Here is a 20,138-nt window from a genome sequence, read left to right on the forward strand (position 1 = left end):
TCGAATTTATCTTCATGCTGCCGTTTTCAAGTGTGCACAATTTCCCCCCATATATTCAATAAACATTTTCCAATCATCTTGAAACGAATATTCTTCTTGTTCTCTTATTCTATATGTTAAGTCTGCAAGCCATGCATATTCCTTCAGTTTAAGTTGCCATTCTTCTTTGTTTGGGACCTTGCTTGTTTTCCATTTTTGTGCTAGGAAAACACGGGCTGCAGTGCTGTCATACATGAATAACCGCTTTTGACACCTGGGAATTTCAATCTGAATTATCCCCAACAAAAAGTACTCTGGGTTTTTTTGGGGGGGGGAGTACTTTTAAACATTTTTTTTTTCAATTCGTTATGAATTATTTCCCAATACTCTTTTTTTGCCCTTTTACAAGTCCGCCACATATGATAGAACGTACCCTCAACCTCACTGCATGGTTTTTTACCGGGTGGCGCTGTGGGTTAAACCACAGAGCCTAGGACTTGCCGATCAGAAGGTCGGCGGTTCGAATCCCCGCAACGGGGTGAGCTCCCATTACTCGATCGCTGCTCCTGCCAACCTTGCAGTTTGAAAGCACGTCAAAGTGCAAGTAGATAAATAGGTACCACTCTGGCGGGAAGGTAAACGGCGTTTCCGTGCGCTGCTCTGGTTCGCCAGAAGCGGCTTAGTCATGCTGGCCACATGACCCGGAAGCTGTACGCCGGTTCCCTCGGCCATTAAAGCGAGATGAGCGTCGCAACCCCAGAGGCGGCCACGACTGGACCTAATGGTCAGGGGTCCCTTTACCTTTACCTTTTACCTTTACCTTTTACCACCACTGGGGATATTACCAAACAGAAGTCGCCCGTTTCTATTTTAATTCACATGAGGACACGGCGACTGGGGCATGTGCTCTTCTTGAACTGACTGACCCGAGGAGACCTGATCTCTGTTTTCACCCGTCTGCTCCCTGCTGAAATGCCAACCGCGGCAAATCTTATAAATGAGAGTCTCAATGAGAAGATGCCAAACAGAGTAGCTTCGGTGGATGGTTGAGCTGAACGTAACATTCGCTGCTGCTGCGATTCCTAGGCTGTCGATCCAACCCCCTGATTTAGTAATACTTTTCTCTGCAAAATTCACATCACCGCCTTTCGGCAGGAACGACTACGGATCAGCCCGCAAGGGATTCAAGCAGAAAACATCTGGGGCCAACTAAGGTGTGTGTTTTTTCTGGTTATCTTTGCTTGCATGGAGTTGGTTGGCCGGATTCAGGGCTTTTTGTTCAGCCGGGATTCGGTTCTGGCATCTCTCAGGTGGGCACTGTCGCCATTAAAGGTAAAAAGTTAAAGGGACCCCTAACCGTTAGGTCCAGTCCTGGCTGACTCTGGGGTTGTGGCGCTCATCTCACTTTATTGGCCGAGGGAGCCGGCATACAGCTTCTGGGTCATGTGGCCAGCATGACTAAGCCGCTTCTGGCGAACCAGAACAGCGCATGGAAACGCCGTTTACCTTCCCACCAGAGCAGTACCTATTTATCTACTTGCACTTTGACGTGCTTTCGAACTGCTAGGTTGGCAGGAGCAGGGACTGAGCAACGGGAGCTCACCCCGTTGCAGGGATTCGAACCGCCGACCTTCTGATCGGCAAACCCTAGGCTCTGTGGTTTAACCCACAGCGCCACCCGCGTCCCTATGCCGTTGCCATTAGAGCAAAGGAGGCATTCGTAGTGAGTTCCGGCACCTCTTTTTCTAGAGAAATAGCACTGGTTGGATTGAAAGGTCTTCTTTGCGAGAAGCAAAGTTACAGGGAACCAGGCAGAGGGCCTTCTCGGTGGTGGCACCCGCTCTGTGGAACACCCTCCCATCAGATGTCAAGGAAATAAACAACTACCTGACTTTTAGAAGACATCTGAAGGCAGCCCTGTTTGGGGAAGTTTTTAATCACTGATGTTTTAATGTGTTTTTAATCTCTTGTTGGGAGCCGCCCAAAGTGTCTGAGGAAACCCAGCCAGATGGGAGGGGCATAAGTAATATATTATTATTATTATTATTATTATTATTATTATTATTATTATTATTACTACTACTACTACTACTACTAGCACTTGAGCAGATGCCTTTGCCAACCTGCTGTCCTACAGATGTTTTGGAAGACAACCTCCCATCAGCCGCAGGCAGCTGTGCTGGGAGGCACCAGGCTGGCAAAAGTTGCACTAGAGCAGGCATGGCCAAACTTGGCCCTCCAGAAGTTTTGGGACTACAATTCCCATCATCCGTGACCACTGGTCCTGTTAGCTAGGGATGATGGGAGTTGTAGTCCCAAAACATCTGGAGGGCCGAGTTTGGCCATGCCTGCACTAGAGAATGCGAAGAGGCCATATTACGCATGCACTCGCCTTGTGGTTGATTTCAGACCCTGGACTTATTTAGCAAGAAACTTTCTTTTAATTCCTTTTATTGGGACTTTTAATGGGACTTAGCTGCGATTCCTGCATTGCAGGGGCTTGGAGTAGATCAGGGGTCAGCAACCTTTTTCAGCAGGGGGCCAGTCCACTGTCCCTCAGACCTTATGGGGGGCCAGACTATATTTTCAGGGGGTGGGGGTGGGGGGTGGGAAATGAATGAATTCCTATGCCCCACAAATAACCCAGAGATGCATTTTAAATAAAAGGACACAATCTACTCATGTAAAAAAAAGCTGATTCCCGGACTGTCCGCGGGCCAGATTGAGGAAGTGATTGGGCCGGATCCAGCCCCCGGGCCTTAGTTTGCCTACCCATGGACTATATGACTCCTTGGGTTCCTTCCATCCCTACACTTCTACGATTCTGATTGTCACTGGATCAGGGCCTTAGCGGAAGATTCGGGACAGTTTTCTGAATAACGGAGCATCTTTGAATTGTTCCGTGGCATCCTCCACAACGGGATTGGGATCACAGGATTCAGAGCTAGAAGGAAAGGTAGTGGATTCATGCTGTTGTTTAGATGTTTAGTCGTGTCCGACTCTTCGTGACCCCATGGACCAGAGCACGCCAGGCACTCCTGTCTTCCACTGCCTCCCGCAGTTTGGTCAGACTCATGTTAGTAGCTTCGAGAACACTGTCCAACCACCTCGTCCTCTGTCGTCCCCTTCTCCTTGTGCCCTCCATCTTTCCCAACATCACGGTCTTTTCCAGGGAGTCTTCTCTTCTCATGAGGTGGCCAAAGTATTGGAGCCTCAGCTTCAGGATCTGCCCTTCCAGTGAGCACTCAGGCCTGATTTCCTTAGGAATGGAAATTGGAGTCATTGGGGTCTTTTCAGGGCAGCTTATAGATAAAAATAAGAACTGCTGAAAACAGGGGAAAAACAATAATTGAAAAGCAATTAAACACTGATAGAATTAAAAAGATACACGTATATAAAAATCTGTTAAATTTTTTTTGTTAAAAAATCTTTTAAAACCATATCAATAAAAGCAGCATGGCACCAGCCTTCTCAAAGCAGTCAGTTCCCCACCCCCAAAAAAGTCCTTCTTCAAGCAGCGAATGGTTAAACTGTGGAAACCACAGCAGGGGAGAGTTGCTCTTGTGCTCGGATCCTGCTTCCAAGCTTGCCACTGTTAGACTAGGCTGCTGGGCTAGGGGCACTTCGTTGGTTCAAGAATTACATTCTCCTCCAACTTCCAACGCAGTCAGAATTCACAGCAGCCTTTAAGGAGCCATGACGCTTTAGAAAGGCGCTGGGAAGTTAAGATGTCTTTACGTCTGTCATAATTCGCTTTTTTGCAACACGTGCTAAGCAGCTATGAAGTGGGAGCGTTTGAGAAGCAAATGTTTGGGCAGCGCCAGCTTCACACAACTAACATTGTTAATTCCCCCTAAAACAACCCCCAACTCTTGCTGCAACTTCCAGTTTATTTCTCTCCGAAATTCTCTTAGCACTTAGAACTGGCAAAATATTTCATTTCCCAGTCTTGGCAAGCGGTCTTAATTCTCAGGTACGTTCCAGGAATCTTCATGCAAATAGTCGCTGGCTTAAATTACTGGCCCTCAAGCTCAGGCTAGTTTCTGTTGTTTCCCGTCATCCTACAAGTTCCACCTTGCCCAGAGATTAAATGATTTGGCATTGTGAGATGCACATTTTGTCATAGCAATTCTTCCCACCCTCCTTGTTCCCCTTCTTCCTGTCTTCCCCTTTCCAACAAGAAAATAACACATTGTCGTAAGGCAATGATAATAATCATAATTTTATCATTTATACCCTACCCATCTGCTGCTGTGTTTCCCCAGCCACTTTTGGCAGCTTCTAGCACATATAAAACATACTGTACTAAAACGTCAAACACTAAAAACTTCCCAGTACAGTACAGTCATACCTCGGGTTACAGATGCTTCGGGTTGCACGATTTCGGGTTGCGCACTGCGCTGAACCCAGAAGGACTGGAACTGGTTACTTCCGGGTTTCGGCGCTTGCGCATGCGCAATAAACGCTAAATCGCGCTTTGCGCATGCACAGAAACACCGAATCGCAACCCACGCATGTGCACACACGGTGCTGTGAGTTGCAAATGTGCTTCCTGCACAGATTACATTCGCAACTCCAGCATCCACTGTGCAGAGCTACCTTCAGATGTCTTCAAAAGGTTGTGTAGTTCTTTATCTCCTTGAGATCTGTAGGGAGGGCGCCGCCACCGAGAAGGCCCTCTGCCTGCTTCCCTGTAACCCTGTAACCTTACTTCTCGCAAGGAGGGAACCGCCAGAAGGCCCTCGGAGCTGGACCTCAGTGTCCGGGCAGAACGATGGGGGTGGAGACGCTCCTTCAGGTATACTGGTATATTGGGCGATTGACCCAGTCCTGTGGAACACACTGCCACTAGAGATTCAGCAGTCACCTCCTGTGCCAACTTTAAAACGCCTGCCAGGCCTACGCAGGCAAGGAAGAGTATACACCCCACAGTGGTCTACTGGTATCTCTTTTGATTTAGTTTTATGTTTGTGCTGGTCCCGAGGGTTAACCGTGCGGCAAGGTCCAAGTCCAGTCCGAGGTCGAGGGTGCGGTATGGAGGCTGTCCGTCAAAGCTGAAGCGTGGTCCAAGGCAGGGAGTCGGGCGTGGTCAGGAACTCTGGCAGAAGAGCAGGACAGGGTCTAGACAGGAACAGGCTACCAACAATGTTGCTCCCGCATCTTGGGACTGGGGCTGGCTGGCTTTTATCTGCCCCGAGGCATAGGGCGGCCCCGGTCCACAGGTGACTCGCCTCTCCTGGCCTGGAGGCCAGCACTCCTCCTGCGGGAACTTAGTTCCCTCCGCCTCTCTGCCCTGAGCCTCTGCAGCTCAGGAGAGGCTGGAGGATTATCGGACCCAGAGGCAACCTCACCTTCCGATGACGGGGCTGAGAGTGGAGCACCTGCAGGCAATGGGTCCTCCATCACCTCCGGAGCCAGAGCAGACTCAGCTGGTATCTGCTCCTGAGGATCCAGCACAGGTGAGGACCCTTCAGGCTCACACCCTCAGCTGGTTCTGGAGGCGGGGACTCCTGTGCAGGCTGGGATCCCTCAGGTTCAGCCTCCGAGTCCGAATCCCAGGCCATCACAATGTTGTTGATATCAGGTCTACCAACAATCTTGCTTGTGGGTTCCCTGTTGGCTACTGTGAGAACAGGATGCTGGTCTAGACTGGCCATTTTCCAGATCCAGGAGTCAGTTCTTAGGCTCTCAATACGTGTGGACTGTTATCCATTCAGTGATGATGATGATGATGATGATGATTTATTTATTTATACCACGCGCATCTGGCTGGGTTTCCCCAGCCACTCTGGCTGGCTCCCAACAGAATATTAAAGGTAAAGGTAAAGGGACCCCTGACCATTAGGTCCAGTTGCGGACGACTCTGGGGTTCATGGGGATTTGAACCGCCGACCTTCTGATTGGCAAGTCCTAGGCTCTGTGGTTTAACCCACAGTGCCACCCGCGTCCCATAACAGAATATTAAAAACACAATAAAACATCAAACATTAAAAACTTCCCTAAGCAGCGCTGCCTTCAGATGTCTTCCAAAAATCTGATAGTTGTTTATTTCCTTGACATCTGATGGGAGAGCATTCCACAGGGCGGGTGCCACCACCAAGAAGGCCCTCTGCCTGGTTCCTGTAGCTTTGCTTCTCGCAGGGAGGGAACCACCAGAAGGCCCTCGGAGCTAGACCTCAGTGTCTGGGCTGAACAACAGGGGTGGAGACGCTCCTTCAGGTATCCTGGGCCGAGGCCGTTTAGGGCAGGCATAGGCAAACGCGGCCCTCGAGACGTTTTTGGGACTACAACTCCCATCATCCCTGACCACTGGCCCTGTTACCTAAGGATGATGGGAGTTGTAGTCCCAAAACATCTGGCGGGCCGAGTTTGCCTACGCCTGGTTTAGGGCTTTCAAGGTCATGAATTGGACAGGACAGTGAGAAAGGACAGGATTTATGAAGATTTATTTCCCCTCCCCAGGCTCATCTATATTGCCAAGGACGGCAAAGCCTCCTTCTCGGTGTTCGCGGACATCTTCCGGGGCTGAAACGCCTCCGTCAACAGTGGCACGATGGTCGGCTTGAAGCCCACGGACATCCCCCCCTCAGCAACCGTCAAGTTTCTCAGCGCCGGGACGGCTGCCTGCATTGCTGACCTTTTCACCTTCCCCCTGGACACGGCCAAAGTCAGGCTGCAGGTGAGAACCGCTGGGTTAGGGTGCCGAACTGGGACCAGCGAGACCCGGGTTCAAATCCCCCACTCAGCCATAATGAAGCTTGCTGGGTGACCATGGGAGCCAATCTCTGCCTCTCAGCCCAACCTCGCAGGGTTGTTGTTGAGATTAAATGGAAAACTATGCATGCCAGCTTGACTTCCTTCAGGGAAAAGGTGGCATATGAGCACAAGCAAGAAGCACTCCCAGCTGCTTAAAGTGGTATGAATGCAGACATTTTTAAAAATTTGATTTATACTTTTCAGATATATACATTTCACTGATTTTACAATCATTTTAAGACTTCACTTCCTTCCCCCTCTTTCTGTGGTTCCTTAAATTTATTTTTTATTAACTTCTGCATATCCAAATAAATTTAATTTTATTTAACTTAATTTTAATTTTAATTTAATTAACTTAATTTCCTCATCTATCAATCTACTTTAAATGTATACAGTCATACCTCGGGTTACAGCTGCTTCAGGTTGCGTTTTTTCAGGTTACGGACTGCCGAAACCCAGAAGTACCGGAACAGGTTACTTCCAGGTTTCGGCAGTCGCGCATGCGCAGAAGCGCTAAATCGCAACCTGCGCATGCGCAGACGCGCAGACACGGGTTGTGAACACTGCGGATTGCGAACGTGCATCCCGCACGGATCGTGTTCGCAACCCGAGCGTCCAGTCTAGTCTTATGAAATTGCAGGTTATTACAATAACCCTACCAATGTTTTTATCTGTTTGCAATTTATCCGTAAATATTCAATAAATAAATACCCTATTCTTTTATAAAAAGTTTGTTATCTTGATCTCTTACTCTTCTGGTAAGTTTTGCCATTTCTGCATATATTCTGTAAGTTTCTGTATCCATTTTCCTTTGCTGGGGCTTCTGCTTCTTTCCATTTTGGGGCGAGTAATATTCTTGCTTGGGACGCGCGTGGCGCTGTGGGTAAAAGCCTCAGTGCCTAGGGCTTGCCGATCAAAAGGTCAGCGGTTCGAATCCCCGTGGTGGGGTGCGCTCCCGTTGCTCGGTCCCAGCGCCTGCCAACCTAGCAGTTCGAAAGCACCCCTGGGTGCAAGTAGATAAATAGGGACCGCTTACTGGCGGGAAGGTAAACGGCGTTTCCATGTGCTGCGCTGGCTCGCCAGATGCAGCTTGTCACTCTGGCCACGTGACCCGGAAGTGTCTGCGGACAGCGCTGGCCCCCGGCCTCTTGAGTGAGATGGGCGCACAACCCCAGAGTCTGTCAAGACTGGCCCGTACGGGCAGGGGTACCTTTACCTTACCTTTAATATTCTTGCTGCTGTACATGAATAAATTTCTGTACAATTTAGGTAGTTCTGTCCCTATAATTCCCAAAAGAAAAGCTTCTGGGTTTTTTTGACAAAACTTATTTTGAACATCCTTTTCAATTCATTATATATCATTCCCCAGTAAGCTTTAACCTCACTACAAGACCACCCCATATGATAAAAAGAACCCTCTTTCTCTTTACATTCCCAACACTTGTTTGATTTAGATTTATACATTTTTGCCAGTTTACTCGGTGTTAGATCCCAACGATAATTTTCATGTAATTTTCTCTTAGACCATATGTATATTCCACAATTGTTCCCATGCTTTCATGTCTATATTTTTTAAAAAGTTTTTATTAACAATTTCAACATAACAAATTATCAAAACATATCATATTCATTATTTTCCCCCTTTTTCCCCACCCTTCTTCCCTCAGCTCCTTTCTCAGATTTCTCAGCACATAATATTCTCTGCATGTTATACAATTATACATATCCTTACATTGTCTATCTACCATGTTATCAACCAATAAATTTGTGTATTTTTATTCAAAATTCATTTTGTTGTCTTTTTAGATAAATTGTAAAAAGCTCCCATTCTTCCTTAAAGTCACAGTTGTCCTTGTCCCGCAATTTGTATGTCAGTTTAGGCAGCTCTACGTAGCTCATTAATTTCTCTTGCCACTGTTCTTTCGCTGGAATTTCCTCATTCTTCCATCCCTGTCCTATCAAGACTCTTGCCGCTGTTGTAGCATACATAAATAAGTTCTTCGTTTTTCTTGGCAGGTCTTGTCCTACAATCCTTAACAGAAATGCTTCTGGTTTCTTTACAAATGTCATTTTAAACGTTTTTTTCAATTCATTATATATCATTTCCCAAAAGTTTTTAACTTCTGTACATTCCTACCACGTATGATAAAAAGTCCCTTCTTTTTCTTTACATTTCCAACATGTGTTTGACCCGGTTTTCTTCCATGACTATACAGTGGTACCTCAGGTTAAGTACTTAATTCGTTCCGGAGGTCTGTTCTTAACCTGAAACTGTTCTTAACCTGAAGCACCACTTTAGCTAATGGGGCCTCCTGCTGCCACCGCGACGCCGGAGGACGATTTCTATTCTCATCCTGAAGCAAAGTTCTTAACCTGAAGCACTATTTCTGGGTTAGCAGAGTCTGTAACCTGAAGCGTATGTAACCCGAGGTACCACTGTATTTTGACCAATATCTACTGCCTAGTGTACCATTAAGGATGTTACTTGCTGAATGCAGACTCAGTCTGCTACAAAACGGAGCTGTGCCATGTGATGAGTGGTCGATTTCTCGTCAACTTCTCCTTTCAGATTCAAGGGGAATGCAAGGCTTCCAGGACAGCGAAGAAGTACAAAGGGGCGTTGGGCACCATCACTACCATGGTGAAGACGGAGGGGCCAAAGAGTCTCTACAACGGCTTGGTGGCCGGCCTCCAGCGGCAGATGAGCTTTGCATCCATCCGGATCGGCCTGTATGACTCAGTGAAGCAGTTCTACACCCCCAAGGGCTCAGACAGTAAGTTCCCCACTCCCTCCGGTGGCCCCGAGCTCCGGCGGTGGTCTCGTTCGGAAACATGGCGGGCTTCCAAGTGTCTCCACCTCCATCGTTGAGCCCGGACCCTGAGGTCCAGCTCCGAGGGCCTTCTGGCGGTTCCCTCACTGTGAGAAGCCAAGTTACAGGGAACCAGGCAGAGGGCCTTCTCGGTAGTGGCACCCGCCCTGTGGAACGCCCTCCCACCAGATGTCAAAGAGGAAAACAGCTATCAGACTTTTAGAAGACATCTGAAGGCAGCCCTGTTTAGGGAAGCTTTTAATGTTTAATAGGTTATTGTATTTTAGTGTTTTGTTGGAAGCCGCCCAGAGTGGCTGAGGAAACCCAGCCAGATGGGCGGGGTATAAATAAATTATTATTATTATTATTATTATTATTATTATTATTATTATTATTATTATTATCATCATCATCATCATGAGCTATCCCATTGACAAAACATCAGCCTGTCATCCTACGCTACACTATCAAACCTATAGTTACGTAAATTCAACTAACAAATATACTCACAACACAACGGGCTGTGTTTAACTATATGAATTCTTTATACATCATATAAGCATACCTCTTTTCACATTATCAAATTAAGCAGAAGCAACTAAAGACCAACATTTTGAACAGGAAATACAAATATTCTTATATGTGTAATGTCCAAATAGAAACTTTTTTTTGTGTTCCACGTATGTCTTTACGAATACAAGTGTCAGACGCGACACCTTTAAGAAGCAGTACCTGCAGAAAATGAACTTGTTCTTTGTAATGTTCCACCTATGCCTTTGCAAAATATAGTTGTTGTATGCAGGTATCAGACGAAAGATACGAAAGATCTTCACATATGCTTTGCAAAATATAGTTGCTGTATGCAGGTATCAGACGAAAGAACTCTAAATAATACAGATAAACATAATACAGTGGTACCTCAGGTTACAGATGCTTCAGGTTACATATGCTTCAGGTTACAGACTCCGCTAACCCAGAAATATTACCTCGGGTTAAGAACTTTGCTCCAGGATGAGAACAGAAGTCGTGCTCTGGCGGCGCGGTGGCAGCGGGAGGCCCCATTAGCTAATGCGGTGCTTCAGGTTAAGAACAGTTTCAGGTTAAGAACGGACCTCCGGAACGAATTAAGTACTTAACCCGAGGTACCACTGTAATGTAGTTTTTTTAACAAATTAGGAAATAAAACATATAGCACACATATTGAACAATGGATCTACATACCATATTTTGTGTATCTACATACCATATGTTGTGTTAAAAAATTAACTCCCTTATACCATATTTCTTGTTACGTTACAAGTGTTATTATAGTCCTGCTAATGTTTTCAGCTGCTTGCAATGGTCTTTGAGGTAAATTATATATATATTTTCCCCATTCCTTATTAAAGTTTTGGTCTTCCTGGTTCCTGAGCTTTCCAGTCAGTTTTGCTATTTCGGCATAGTCCATCAACTTGATTTGCCCTTCTTCTCTGTTAGGGACTTTATCTTCCGCCTCTTTCTCTTTCTCAGGTGCCAGCATCCCCACCCGGTTACTCGCCGGTTGCACGACCGGAGCCATGGCCGTCACCTGCGCCCAGCCCACGGATGTGGTTAAGGTCCGCTTCCAAGCACACATCAGGTTGGTTGGTGGACCAAAGAAGTACAATGGGACTGTGGACGCCTACAGGACCATCGCCAGGGAAGAAGGGGTCCGAGGACTCTGGAAAGGTGCGTTGTCTTCCGCCATTCATTCCCTTTCTGCATGATATTTATTATGATTGTCCTATTTATTACCGTATTTTTTGCTCTATAAGTCTCACTTTTTCCCTCCTAAAAAGTAAGGGGAAATGTGTGTGCGTCTTATGGAGCGAATGCAGGCTGCGCAGCTATCCCAGAAGCCAGAACAGCAAGAGGGATTGCTACTTTCGCTGCGCAGCGATCCCTCTTGCTGTTCTGGCTTCTGGGATTCAGAATATTTTTTTTCTTGTTTTCCTCCTCCAAAAACTAGGTGCGTCTTATGGTCTGGTGCGTCTTATGGAGCAAAAAATACGGTGATTTTATTTCCTACCCGCCTCTCACCCTAAGGTCCCAGGGTGCGGGTGTCAGATGCCGCAGTATGAAAATGCAAAATTATAATCGGTTCAAGCGATTTTAAAATCGGAGCCTAAAAATCTCTCTGAATAGTAGGTGGGCTCCCATGAGGCAAGACGCAGCGATAACAGCAAGAACATTTATTGAACTACAGTCGTGAAAACAGATAATTCTAGCCACTGAGACCTCCTGGTCAGCTCCTGGGATCCAGCCAGGAGATCACGAAATCCAGAATCTCTACACACACCCCAACCCTTTGCTTCCACCCACTACAGGGACCCTGCCGAACATCATCCGAAACTCTATCGTGAACTGTGGGGAGATGGTAACCTATGACCTCATCAAGGAAACGCTGCTGAGATATCGCCTGATGACAGGTAGGGAGACCTCCTCTTCCAGATGCTGGAAATCAAGGCCTCAAATCTAGGTCTGCTCCAGTTACCTAACTTGTGGTCTTAAAGATTATGGAGTCTCCAGCCAATGAAGGAGGTGGGATTCAAAATGGCGGCTCAGTCTCTCTCCTTTTCTTTCTTTTTTTAAAAAATAATATTTTATTAAGTTTAATAATAGAAAAATAGAACAATAAAAACACAGAGAAAATATAAAACACAACAATACACACTTTCACAATACATAAAATACAAACATTTAACAAGGGGGAAAAAAGAACAATCAACACACAAAACATAGAATAAGAAAAACACAAATCACTCTTTTCTAATTATTCATCTTCAATTAACTTATTTTCCTGACTTCCTCACGCCTCCCTTTTTTATATCCCTTTTTAACAATTAGTTCAGCAAATTCGTATCCTACTACTTTGTCCTTATATATTTTACCTCCCAAATTTATAATTTATAATTTTTATCTCTTATTACTAGAACCCCTTCATTTTATTTCAATGTCATCAGCATTCATACATTTTACAATACTTCTGTAAATAATTTTTAAATTTCCTCCAATCTTCTTCCACCAACTCTTCTCCCTGGTCTCGGATTCTGCCAGTCATCTCAGCCATTTCCATATAGTCCAGTCTCTCTCCTTTCCCCCCTGAAATATTTTTATTGGTTTTTACAGATACAACTTTATATCAACATTTATATACTAATTTCATGAGATTCTCTGAATCTCATTACTTCCCCCCTCCCTTTCAGGGATCCTTCTATTATTATTAGTATTAGTATTAGCATTAGCATTATACTACATATCTGTCAGGGAACTGACATCGGAGCTAGAGGCGAAGGGGAGTCTCCCAGATGATGCTGGAGAAGGACCCAGCAGGGAGAGAGGCAGCTCAGCAGAGGGGGAAGCAAATCAGCGCAACACCAGGGATAAAGGGGGGCAGAGGGGGGAATCGGCTCGAGGGCTCCAGGACTCTTCACTGGACACCAGCAGGGAGAGCACAGGTCCTCCACTACCCACGCCCTCCCTGCGCAGAAGACTCCCGCGCAGTGAGAGGAGGAGGAGACTGGGCGTGTGGCAAATTAGACTGAGAGAGAGAAACTCAGGGTTACCAAGTGTGTGTCATGGTTGCAGGGTGGGATTTGAACCCAAGTCTCCCGGTGTCCTTCATCAGACACTATAACTGCTGCACCAAACTACCTCATAAGTCTAGATCTTTCAACCAGCCTTTGGCCTAGGCGGCCAACCCTCAAAAGGTAGCTTCTGGAACGGCTTTCTAAGGAAGGAAGCTCCCAGTTTTGGGGCTGCTCCAAACCTGAACCATCTCGTATCCATTCCCTGTCGCCAACAGACAATTTCCCCTGCCATTTTGTCGCCGCCTTCGGAGCCGGATTCTGTGCCACCATCGTGGCATCTCCCGTGGATGTGGTCAAAACGAGATACATGAACTCCATCCCTGGACAGTACAAGAACGCTCTGAACTGTATGTTCACTATGGTGGTGAAAGAGGGACCCACAGCTTTTTACAAAGGGTAAGCAACAACATCCTAAACACCCCCTTCTGTTCTTTTTATTATTAATTAAATCTGTATACCGCCCTATACCCAAAGAGCCCAGAGCAGTTCACTACCAGGCAGAGGGCCTTCTCGGTGGTGGCTCCCTCGCTGTGGAACGCCCTCCCACCAGATGTCAAGGAAACAGACAACTATCTGACTTTTAGAAGACATCTGAAGGCAGCCCTGTTTAGGGAAGTTTTTAATGTTTTCAATATTCTGTTGGGAGTCACCCAGAGTGGCTGCGGAAACCCAGCCAGATGAGCGGGGTATAAATAATACGATTTATTATTATTATTGCCATCATCTATGCTTTTTTGGTATCAGTTTCCTTATCTTAAACACATTTTTATGCCACCTTTTAAACTGGCCTCAAAGCAGTGTACAATTTTAAATATATATATATTAGAGCAGAATAAAATCACAAAGCAAAGTTTCAAAATGCAGCAATAAACTAAAAAGCCTATTATTATTATTATTATTATTATTATTATTATTATTATTATTCCCATCTGACTGGGTTGCCCCAGCCACTCTTGGTGGCTCCCAACATAAAATAGTAAAAACACAGTAGGACATCACACACAAAAAACCTCCCTATGCAGGACTGCCGTCAGACATCTACTGAAGGTCATATAGTTGGTTGTTTGTCTGTCCGGCATCTGATGGGAGGGTGTTCAACAGGGCGGGTGCCACCACCGAGAAGGCCCTCTGCCTGGTTCCCTGTAACCTCACTTCTCGCAGGGAGGGAACCACCAGAAGGCCCTCGGAGCTGGACCTCAGTGTCCGGGCAGAACAATGGGGGTGGAGACGCTCCTTCAGGTCTTCTGGGCCAAGGCCGTTTAGCGCTTTCAAGGTCAGCAACAATGCTTTGAATTGTGTTTGGAAACATAATGGGAGCCAATGTAGGTCTTTCGGGACCAGTGTTATGTGGTCTCGGCAGCTGCTCCCAGTCACCAGTCTAGCTGCCGCATTCTGGATTAATTGCAGTTTCCGGGTCACCTTCAAAGGTAGCCCCACGTAGAGCGCATTGCAGTAGTCCAAGCAGGAGATAACCAGAGCATGCACCACTCTGGTGAGACAATTTGTGGGCAGGGAGGGTCTCATCCTGAGTACCAGATGGAGCTGGAAGACAGCTGCCCTGGACACAGAACTGACCTGCGCCTCCATGGGCAGCTGCGAGTCCAAAATGACTCCCAGGCTGTGCACCTGGTCCTTTAAAGCCCTGCTTTAGGGCTTTAGAGGTCAGCACCAACACTTTGAATTGTGCTCGAAAACGTACGTGGAGCCAATGTAGGTCTTTCAAGACCGGTGTTATGTGGTCTCGGCGGCCGCTCCCAGTCCCCAGTCTAGCTGCCGCATTCTGGATTAGTTGCAGTTTCCGGGTCACCTTCAAAGGCAGCCCCCCATAGCCAGAAGCTTGCAGGGCTGGATTTGGCCCCCAGGCCTAAGGTTCCCGACCCCTGGCCTCCATGATGCCCATGGGAGCTTCTTCCTATGTCTTTCAAGGGAAGCACATGTCTAACTGGGTGCCTCTGTCCTGTTCAGTTTCATACCCTCCTTCCTGCGCCTGGGATCCTGGAACGTGGTGATGTTTGTGTCCTTTGAGCAGCTGAAAAGACTGATGGTTCTGGCCCAGGTCACCTGGGAATCCCCTTTCTGAAACCGGAAGCCGGGAAGGAGAAGGTGGATCGCTCCAAGGACTCCCTGAGAGGAAAACACGGGAGAGGAAAACACAAGAGAGACAGCTTTGGCCAAGGAGCTTTTAGGAAACACTCTTGTCGCGGCGGCAAGGCGCAAACGGCAATGGTTTTAATTGCTTCAGAATGGGCTTGTGTGGCTCCGTGGCGCATAATATTAAAGCTGAGAAAAGGAGGCTTTAAAAAGGACAGATGTGCCCGTGACTTCTGGGTGCTGCCACCCCAGCAAAAGATTACCGTGAGACTCTGATGTTTCCTTGCCCAGGAGGTTTATCCAGATTTGAATGGGGTCTCGTGTGGCCTGGTCCAAAGATTCTGACTGACAGGTAAATATGCCATGGGGAATATTAATAGCATTGCATTGTTTTAGGGAGAAGGACTTAATTTCACAAGGAAAAAAGTGATTAGTTCAATCTTACTGCAAAGAGACCTACAGAGTAGCAATAATGTTGCCAGTACAGTGGTACCTCGGGTTAAGTACTTAATTCGTTCTGGAGGTCCCTTCTTAACCTGAAACTGTTCTTAACCTGAAGCACCACTTTAGCTAATGGGGCCTCCTGCTGCCGCCGCGCAATTTCTGTTCTCATCCTGAAGCAAAGTTCTTAACCTGAAGCACTATTTCTGGGTTAGCGGAGTCTGTAACCTGAAGCGTATGTAACCTGAGGTACCACTGTACAGTGGTACCTTGGTTCTCAAACGCCTTAGAACCCAAACACTGCAAACTCAGAAATAAGTGCTCCAGTTTGCAAACATTTTTCGGAAGCCAAACGTGCTCCGTTTTGAGTGCCACACTTTTGTTTTGAGTGTCACGCTGAGGTCTGTCTGTTTTTGCTATTTATTTTGCGTTTTTGTTTTTGCGATTCTTTTTCATTTTGTTTTTGTGACTGAGTGGAACCCAGTTCAGTTACTGATTGATCGATTGATTGTGTGACTGCAGTGCATTGTTTATTTCTTTCATTTTATGGATCAGTGGTCTCGTAAGATAGTAAAATCCATGTTAAATTGCTGTTTTAGGGGTTATTTTTAAAAGTCTGGAACGGATTAATCCATTTTGCATTACTTTCTATGGGAAAGGATGCCTTGGTTTTGGAACGTTTGGATTTTGGAACGGATTAAGTTTGAGAACCAAGGTACCACTTTATCTAAAACTGTGTTGTCCAAACTTGGGTCTCCGGCTGTTTTTTGGACTACAACTCCCATCATCCCTAGCTGCCAAGACCAGTGGTCAGGGATGGTGGGAACTGTAGTCCAAAAACAGCTGGAGACCCCAAGTTTGGGAAACTCTGGTCTAAAAGATCTAGAAACACCAGGTTAGCCACACCTGATTTAAGCCATAATACATTTATAAAGGCACTTCCAGTCATCCTTGTTTACAGAACCTTTGTCCTGATTTATTCTCAAGGAAATCTGACAATGTTGGCTCTTTTTTCAGCCTTCGCTCTGAAGTGTTTGTAGGGATCTTAGGTGATGCATCAAAGCAAGCATTATCCCACACTGACCTCCCAGTCATCCATAATTATGCAACCTAAATTTGCCAGTATGCAACTGAATCTCACCTGAAAATGGCAACAGTCTGGAAGCTCCTTTAGTCTTTAAAAAGGTAAAGGGACCCCTGACCATTAGGTCCAGTCGTGACCGACTCTGGGGTTGCGGCGCTCATCTCGCTTTACTGGCCGAGGGAGCCGGCGTACAGCTTCCGGGTCATGTGGCCAGCAGGACTAAGCCGCTTCTGGCGAACCAGAGCAGCGCACGGAAACACCGTTTACCTTCCCGCCGGAGTGGTAGCTATTTATCTACTTGCAGTTTTACGTGCTTTTGAACTGCTAGGTTGGCAGGAGCTGGGACCAAGCAACAGGAGCTCACCCCGTCGCGGGGATTCAAACCGCCGACCTTCTGATCGGCAATTCCTAGGCTCTGTGGTTTAACCCACAGTGCCACCTGCGTCCCTCCCTTAGTCTTTAAATACACCTTGTTTTTGCTACCCGCAATGACACTGAACAGGGAGGTGTCGCAGGCAAAAATGAGGACGGGAAGAAGACTTTCCTCTCCTAAAGGAAAATGTGGCTAAAGGGAGTTTTAGTTCCAGGTGATGGCTAGGAAAAAGTGGACCAGTAAAACTACAGTGGCTATAGGTTGCAGGAAACAGGGGACGGCAACACCATCCGAGTCTACCAGCAAACACATCTGATAATGCAACATTTTACTGGCATTCTGCAGCCTGAAGCAGGTTGGGCATGAACAGACAAGGGATGGGGGGATGCTGTTGTCTGAGTAGGAACATAGAGATATCTGTGCTTGCAGACTGCTGCAGAACCTCCTTCCCAGAACTAACTTAAATTTCCTTCTCCTTTGCCTAGAGATGACTTCTGCAACACACCAGCGCCTGCCCTACTGAAACCACGGAAAATCTGCTGGCAGATGGAACTCCTGCTGTAAATACAGATTGGATGAAGAAGAAGCAATTTCCCCCCCCCACCCCCCTGTTCAAGAGGAAATCAAAGCTCTTCTGCAATTGTTATGTACTGAGTTGAATAGGATCCAAACTGCAGCAGTCTGATTGGTCCTAGAACAATAGGATCCAAAAGGCAGCAGTCTGATTGGTCCTAGAACAATAGGATCCAAAAGGCAGCAGTCTGATTGGTCCTAGAACAATAGGATTCAGAATGCAGCAGTCTGATTGGTCCTAGAACAATGCAGCAGTATGATTGGTTGGCAGGAACTACCCAATCATGCTCCAGATAGAAGTGAATCCACAACCTGATTGGCTTACAGTAGAATTCCGGAATTAGCCAATCATGTGCAGCCCATTGTGTAAATAATGTATATAAAGCAGATACTTTGAGGGGACTTTCATTCATTCCTCCTCACCACTATGAGCTGAATAAAGAGCATAAAATCACTTTGCGACTCTGAGTATATTTCAGCAATGTTCCCATTTTTGTAGCATTCCCCCACCCCAGATAAAGCTTTTTTTTCTACTTTGCAGAACTTTCTCTTTCAGATCTACATCAGTTTCATTTAATTTAGCAGCTGACCCACGATTTGACATTCTCCAGCTGTGGCTGAATGCAAAATAATTAAAAGATATCTCCCATCAACTCCCAGATTCTCAAAGCAATGTGGTCCCCAACTGGGGAAGGGTAGGATAGTTGTGGCCTGGGTTTGTTTTTCTCAGACTTGTGACTCCAGTTGACAAAATGGTATTATTATTATTATTATTATTAGCAGCACTGTAGGGACTTTCAGAAGCAATTGTAATCTGGGTGGTGGAGGTAGGAAGTCTGCTACTCCCAGAAAAAAATCCCCTACTAACATCTAAAGACACTCTATAGGACACCTGATGATAGAAATCTTCACATTTCTCTCCTCTATGTCTACTCAGAAGTAAGCCACATTGAGTTCAACAGGGCTGAGTAACTGTGTACAGCCGTACCTTGGTTCTCGAACAGAATGCGTTCCGGAAGTCCGCTCGACTTCTGAAACATTCGGAAACCAAGGTGCAGCTTCCGATTGGCTGCAGGACACTCCTGCAGCCAATCGGAAGTTGCGCCGGACTTTTGGCTTCCGGGGCAAAGCTCGCAAACCAGAATGCCTACTTCCGGGTTTGCGACATTCACGTTCTAAGTTGTTTGTGAACTAAGCTGTTCGAAAACCAAGGTATGACTGTATAGGATTTCACACGGATTAATCATACAAGCGTTAGTTGATTAATCCACTGGTTTATTGATCAGATTTGCATATTAATAATAATTTTGAAACAAGAAGTGTTTCCAGTCTCCAAGCAACGTGAGATTCCAGGGGTTCTCAGCGCTTACTCAGGGTTCAAGTTGTCTCTGGGAATGAGGCATAGCAGAGACTGCAGTGCCTTTAAAATACGTGGCTTATTTACACACATATACAATCTGAAGATGAAACATGGGTGGCCTACCTGTCATGGATGCTTTAGCTGAGATTCCAGCATCACCGGGGGTTGGACTAGATGACACTCAGATGTCCCTTTCAGCTCTTAAGCTTCTATTATTCTATGAAGTGACATTACAGGAAACCAGGCAGAGGGCCTTCTCGGTGGTGGCGCCCGCCCTGTGGAACACCCTCCCATCAGATGTCAAGGGGAAAGACAACTATCTGACTTTTAGAAGACATCTGAAGGCAGCCCCATTTAGGGAAGTTTTTAATGTTTGATGTTTTACTGTGTTTGCTGTTTTCGTTTGTTGGAAGCTTCCCAGAGTGGCTGGGGCAACCCAGTCAGATGGGTGGCATATTATTATTATTATTATTAATAATAATAATAATAATAATAATATGAGCCTAACCATACCCAGTTGCCATCTCACACAGAGCCCCTTATCTTTGTTCTCTTCAATGGCCCGTCACCCGGGCAATCACCTGACCAGAAAGCTGTTGTCATTAAGTCGTGTCCGACTCTTCGTGACCCCATGGACCAGAGCACGCCAGGCACTCCTGTCTTCCACTGCCTCCCGCAGTTTGGTCAGACTCATGCTGGTAGCTTCGAGAACACTATCCAACCATCTCGTCCTCTGTCGTCCCCGTGGATCAGGGCCTTAGCGGAAGATTCGGGACAGTTTTCTGAATAACGGAGCATCTTTGAATTGTTCCGTGGCATCCTCCACAACGTGATTGGGATCACAGGATTCAGAGCTGGAAGGAAAGGTAGTGGATTCATGCTGTTGTTTAGTTGTTTAGTCGTGTCCGACTCTTCGTGACCCCCTGGACCAGAGCACGCCAGGCACTCCTGTCTTCCACTGCCTCCCGCAGTTTGGTCAAACTCATGCTGGTAGCTTCGAGAACACTATCCAACCATCTCGTCCTCTGTCGTCCCCTTCTCCTTGTGCCCTCCATCTTTCCCA

At 46.4% G+C, this 20,138-nt stretch overlaps 1 protein-coding gene across 1 annotated transcript; it reads left to right on the forward strand.

Annotated features, from left to right (window-relative positions):
* The first annotated feature begins 990 nt into the window (after positions 1-990).
* On the forward strand, positions 991-17,777 carry UCP3 (uncoupling protein 3). Its single transcript, XM_053385373.1, has 8 exons — positions 991-1,193; positions 6,442-6,658; positions 9,305-9,509; positions 11,055-11,252; positions 11,891-11,992; positions 13,369-13,549; positions 15,119-15,596; positions 17,628-17,777. The coding sequence occupies exons 2-7, from the start codon at positions 6,533-6,535 to the stop codon at positions 15,231-15,233; spliced, it is 927 nt and encodes a 308-aa protein (XP_053241348.1). The 5' UTR covers positions 991-1,193; positions 6,442-6,532; the 3' UTR covers positions 15,234-15,596; positions 17,628-17,777.
* Positions 17,778-20,138: the final 2,361 nt, after the last annotated feature.

The sequence above is a fragment of the Podarcis raffonei genome, chromosome 4 (assembly GCF_027172205.1).
Source record: "Podarcis raffonei isolate rPodRaf1 chromosome 4, rPodRaf1.pri, whole genome shotgun sequence".
Lineage (NCBI taxonomy): Eukaryota > Metazoa > Chordata > Lepidosauria > Squamata > Lacertidae > Podarcis > Podarcis raffonei.

Coding starts and splice junctions, on each gene's coding strand:
- UCP3 (XM_053385373.1), top strand. CDS start 6,533: ATGGTCGGCTTGAAGCCCACGGACATCCCCCCCTCAGCAACCGTCAAG. Junction 11,253..11,890: donor GGTCCGAGGACTCTGGAAAG/GTGCGTTGTCTT, acceptor CACCCACTACAG/GGACCCTGCCGAACATCATC. Junction 13,550..15,118: donor CCCACAGCTTTTTACAAAGG/GTAAGCAACAAC, acceptor TGTCCTGTTCAG/TTTCATACCCTCCTTCCTGC.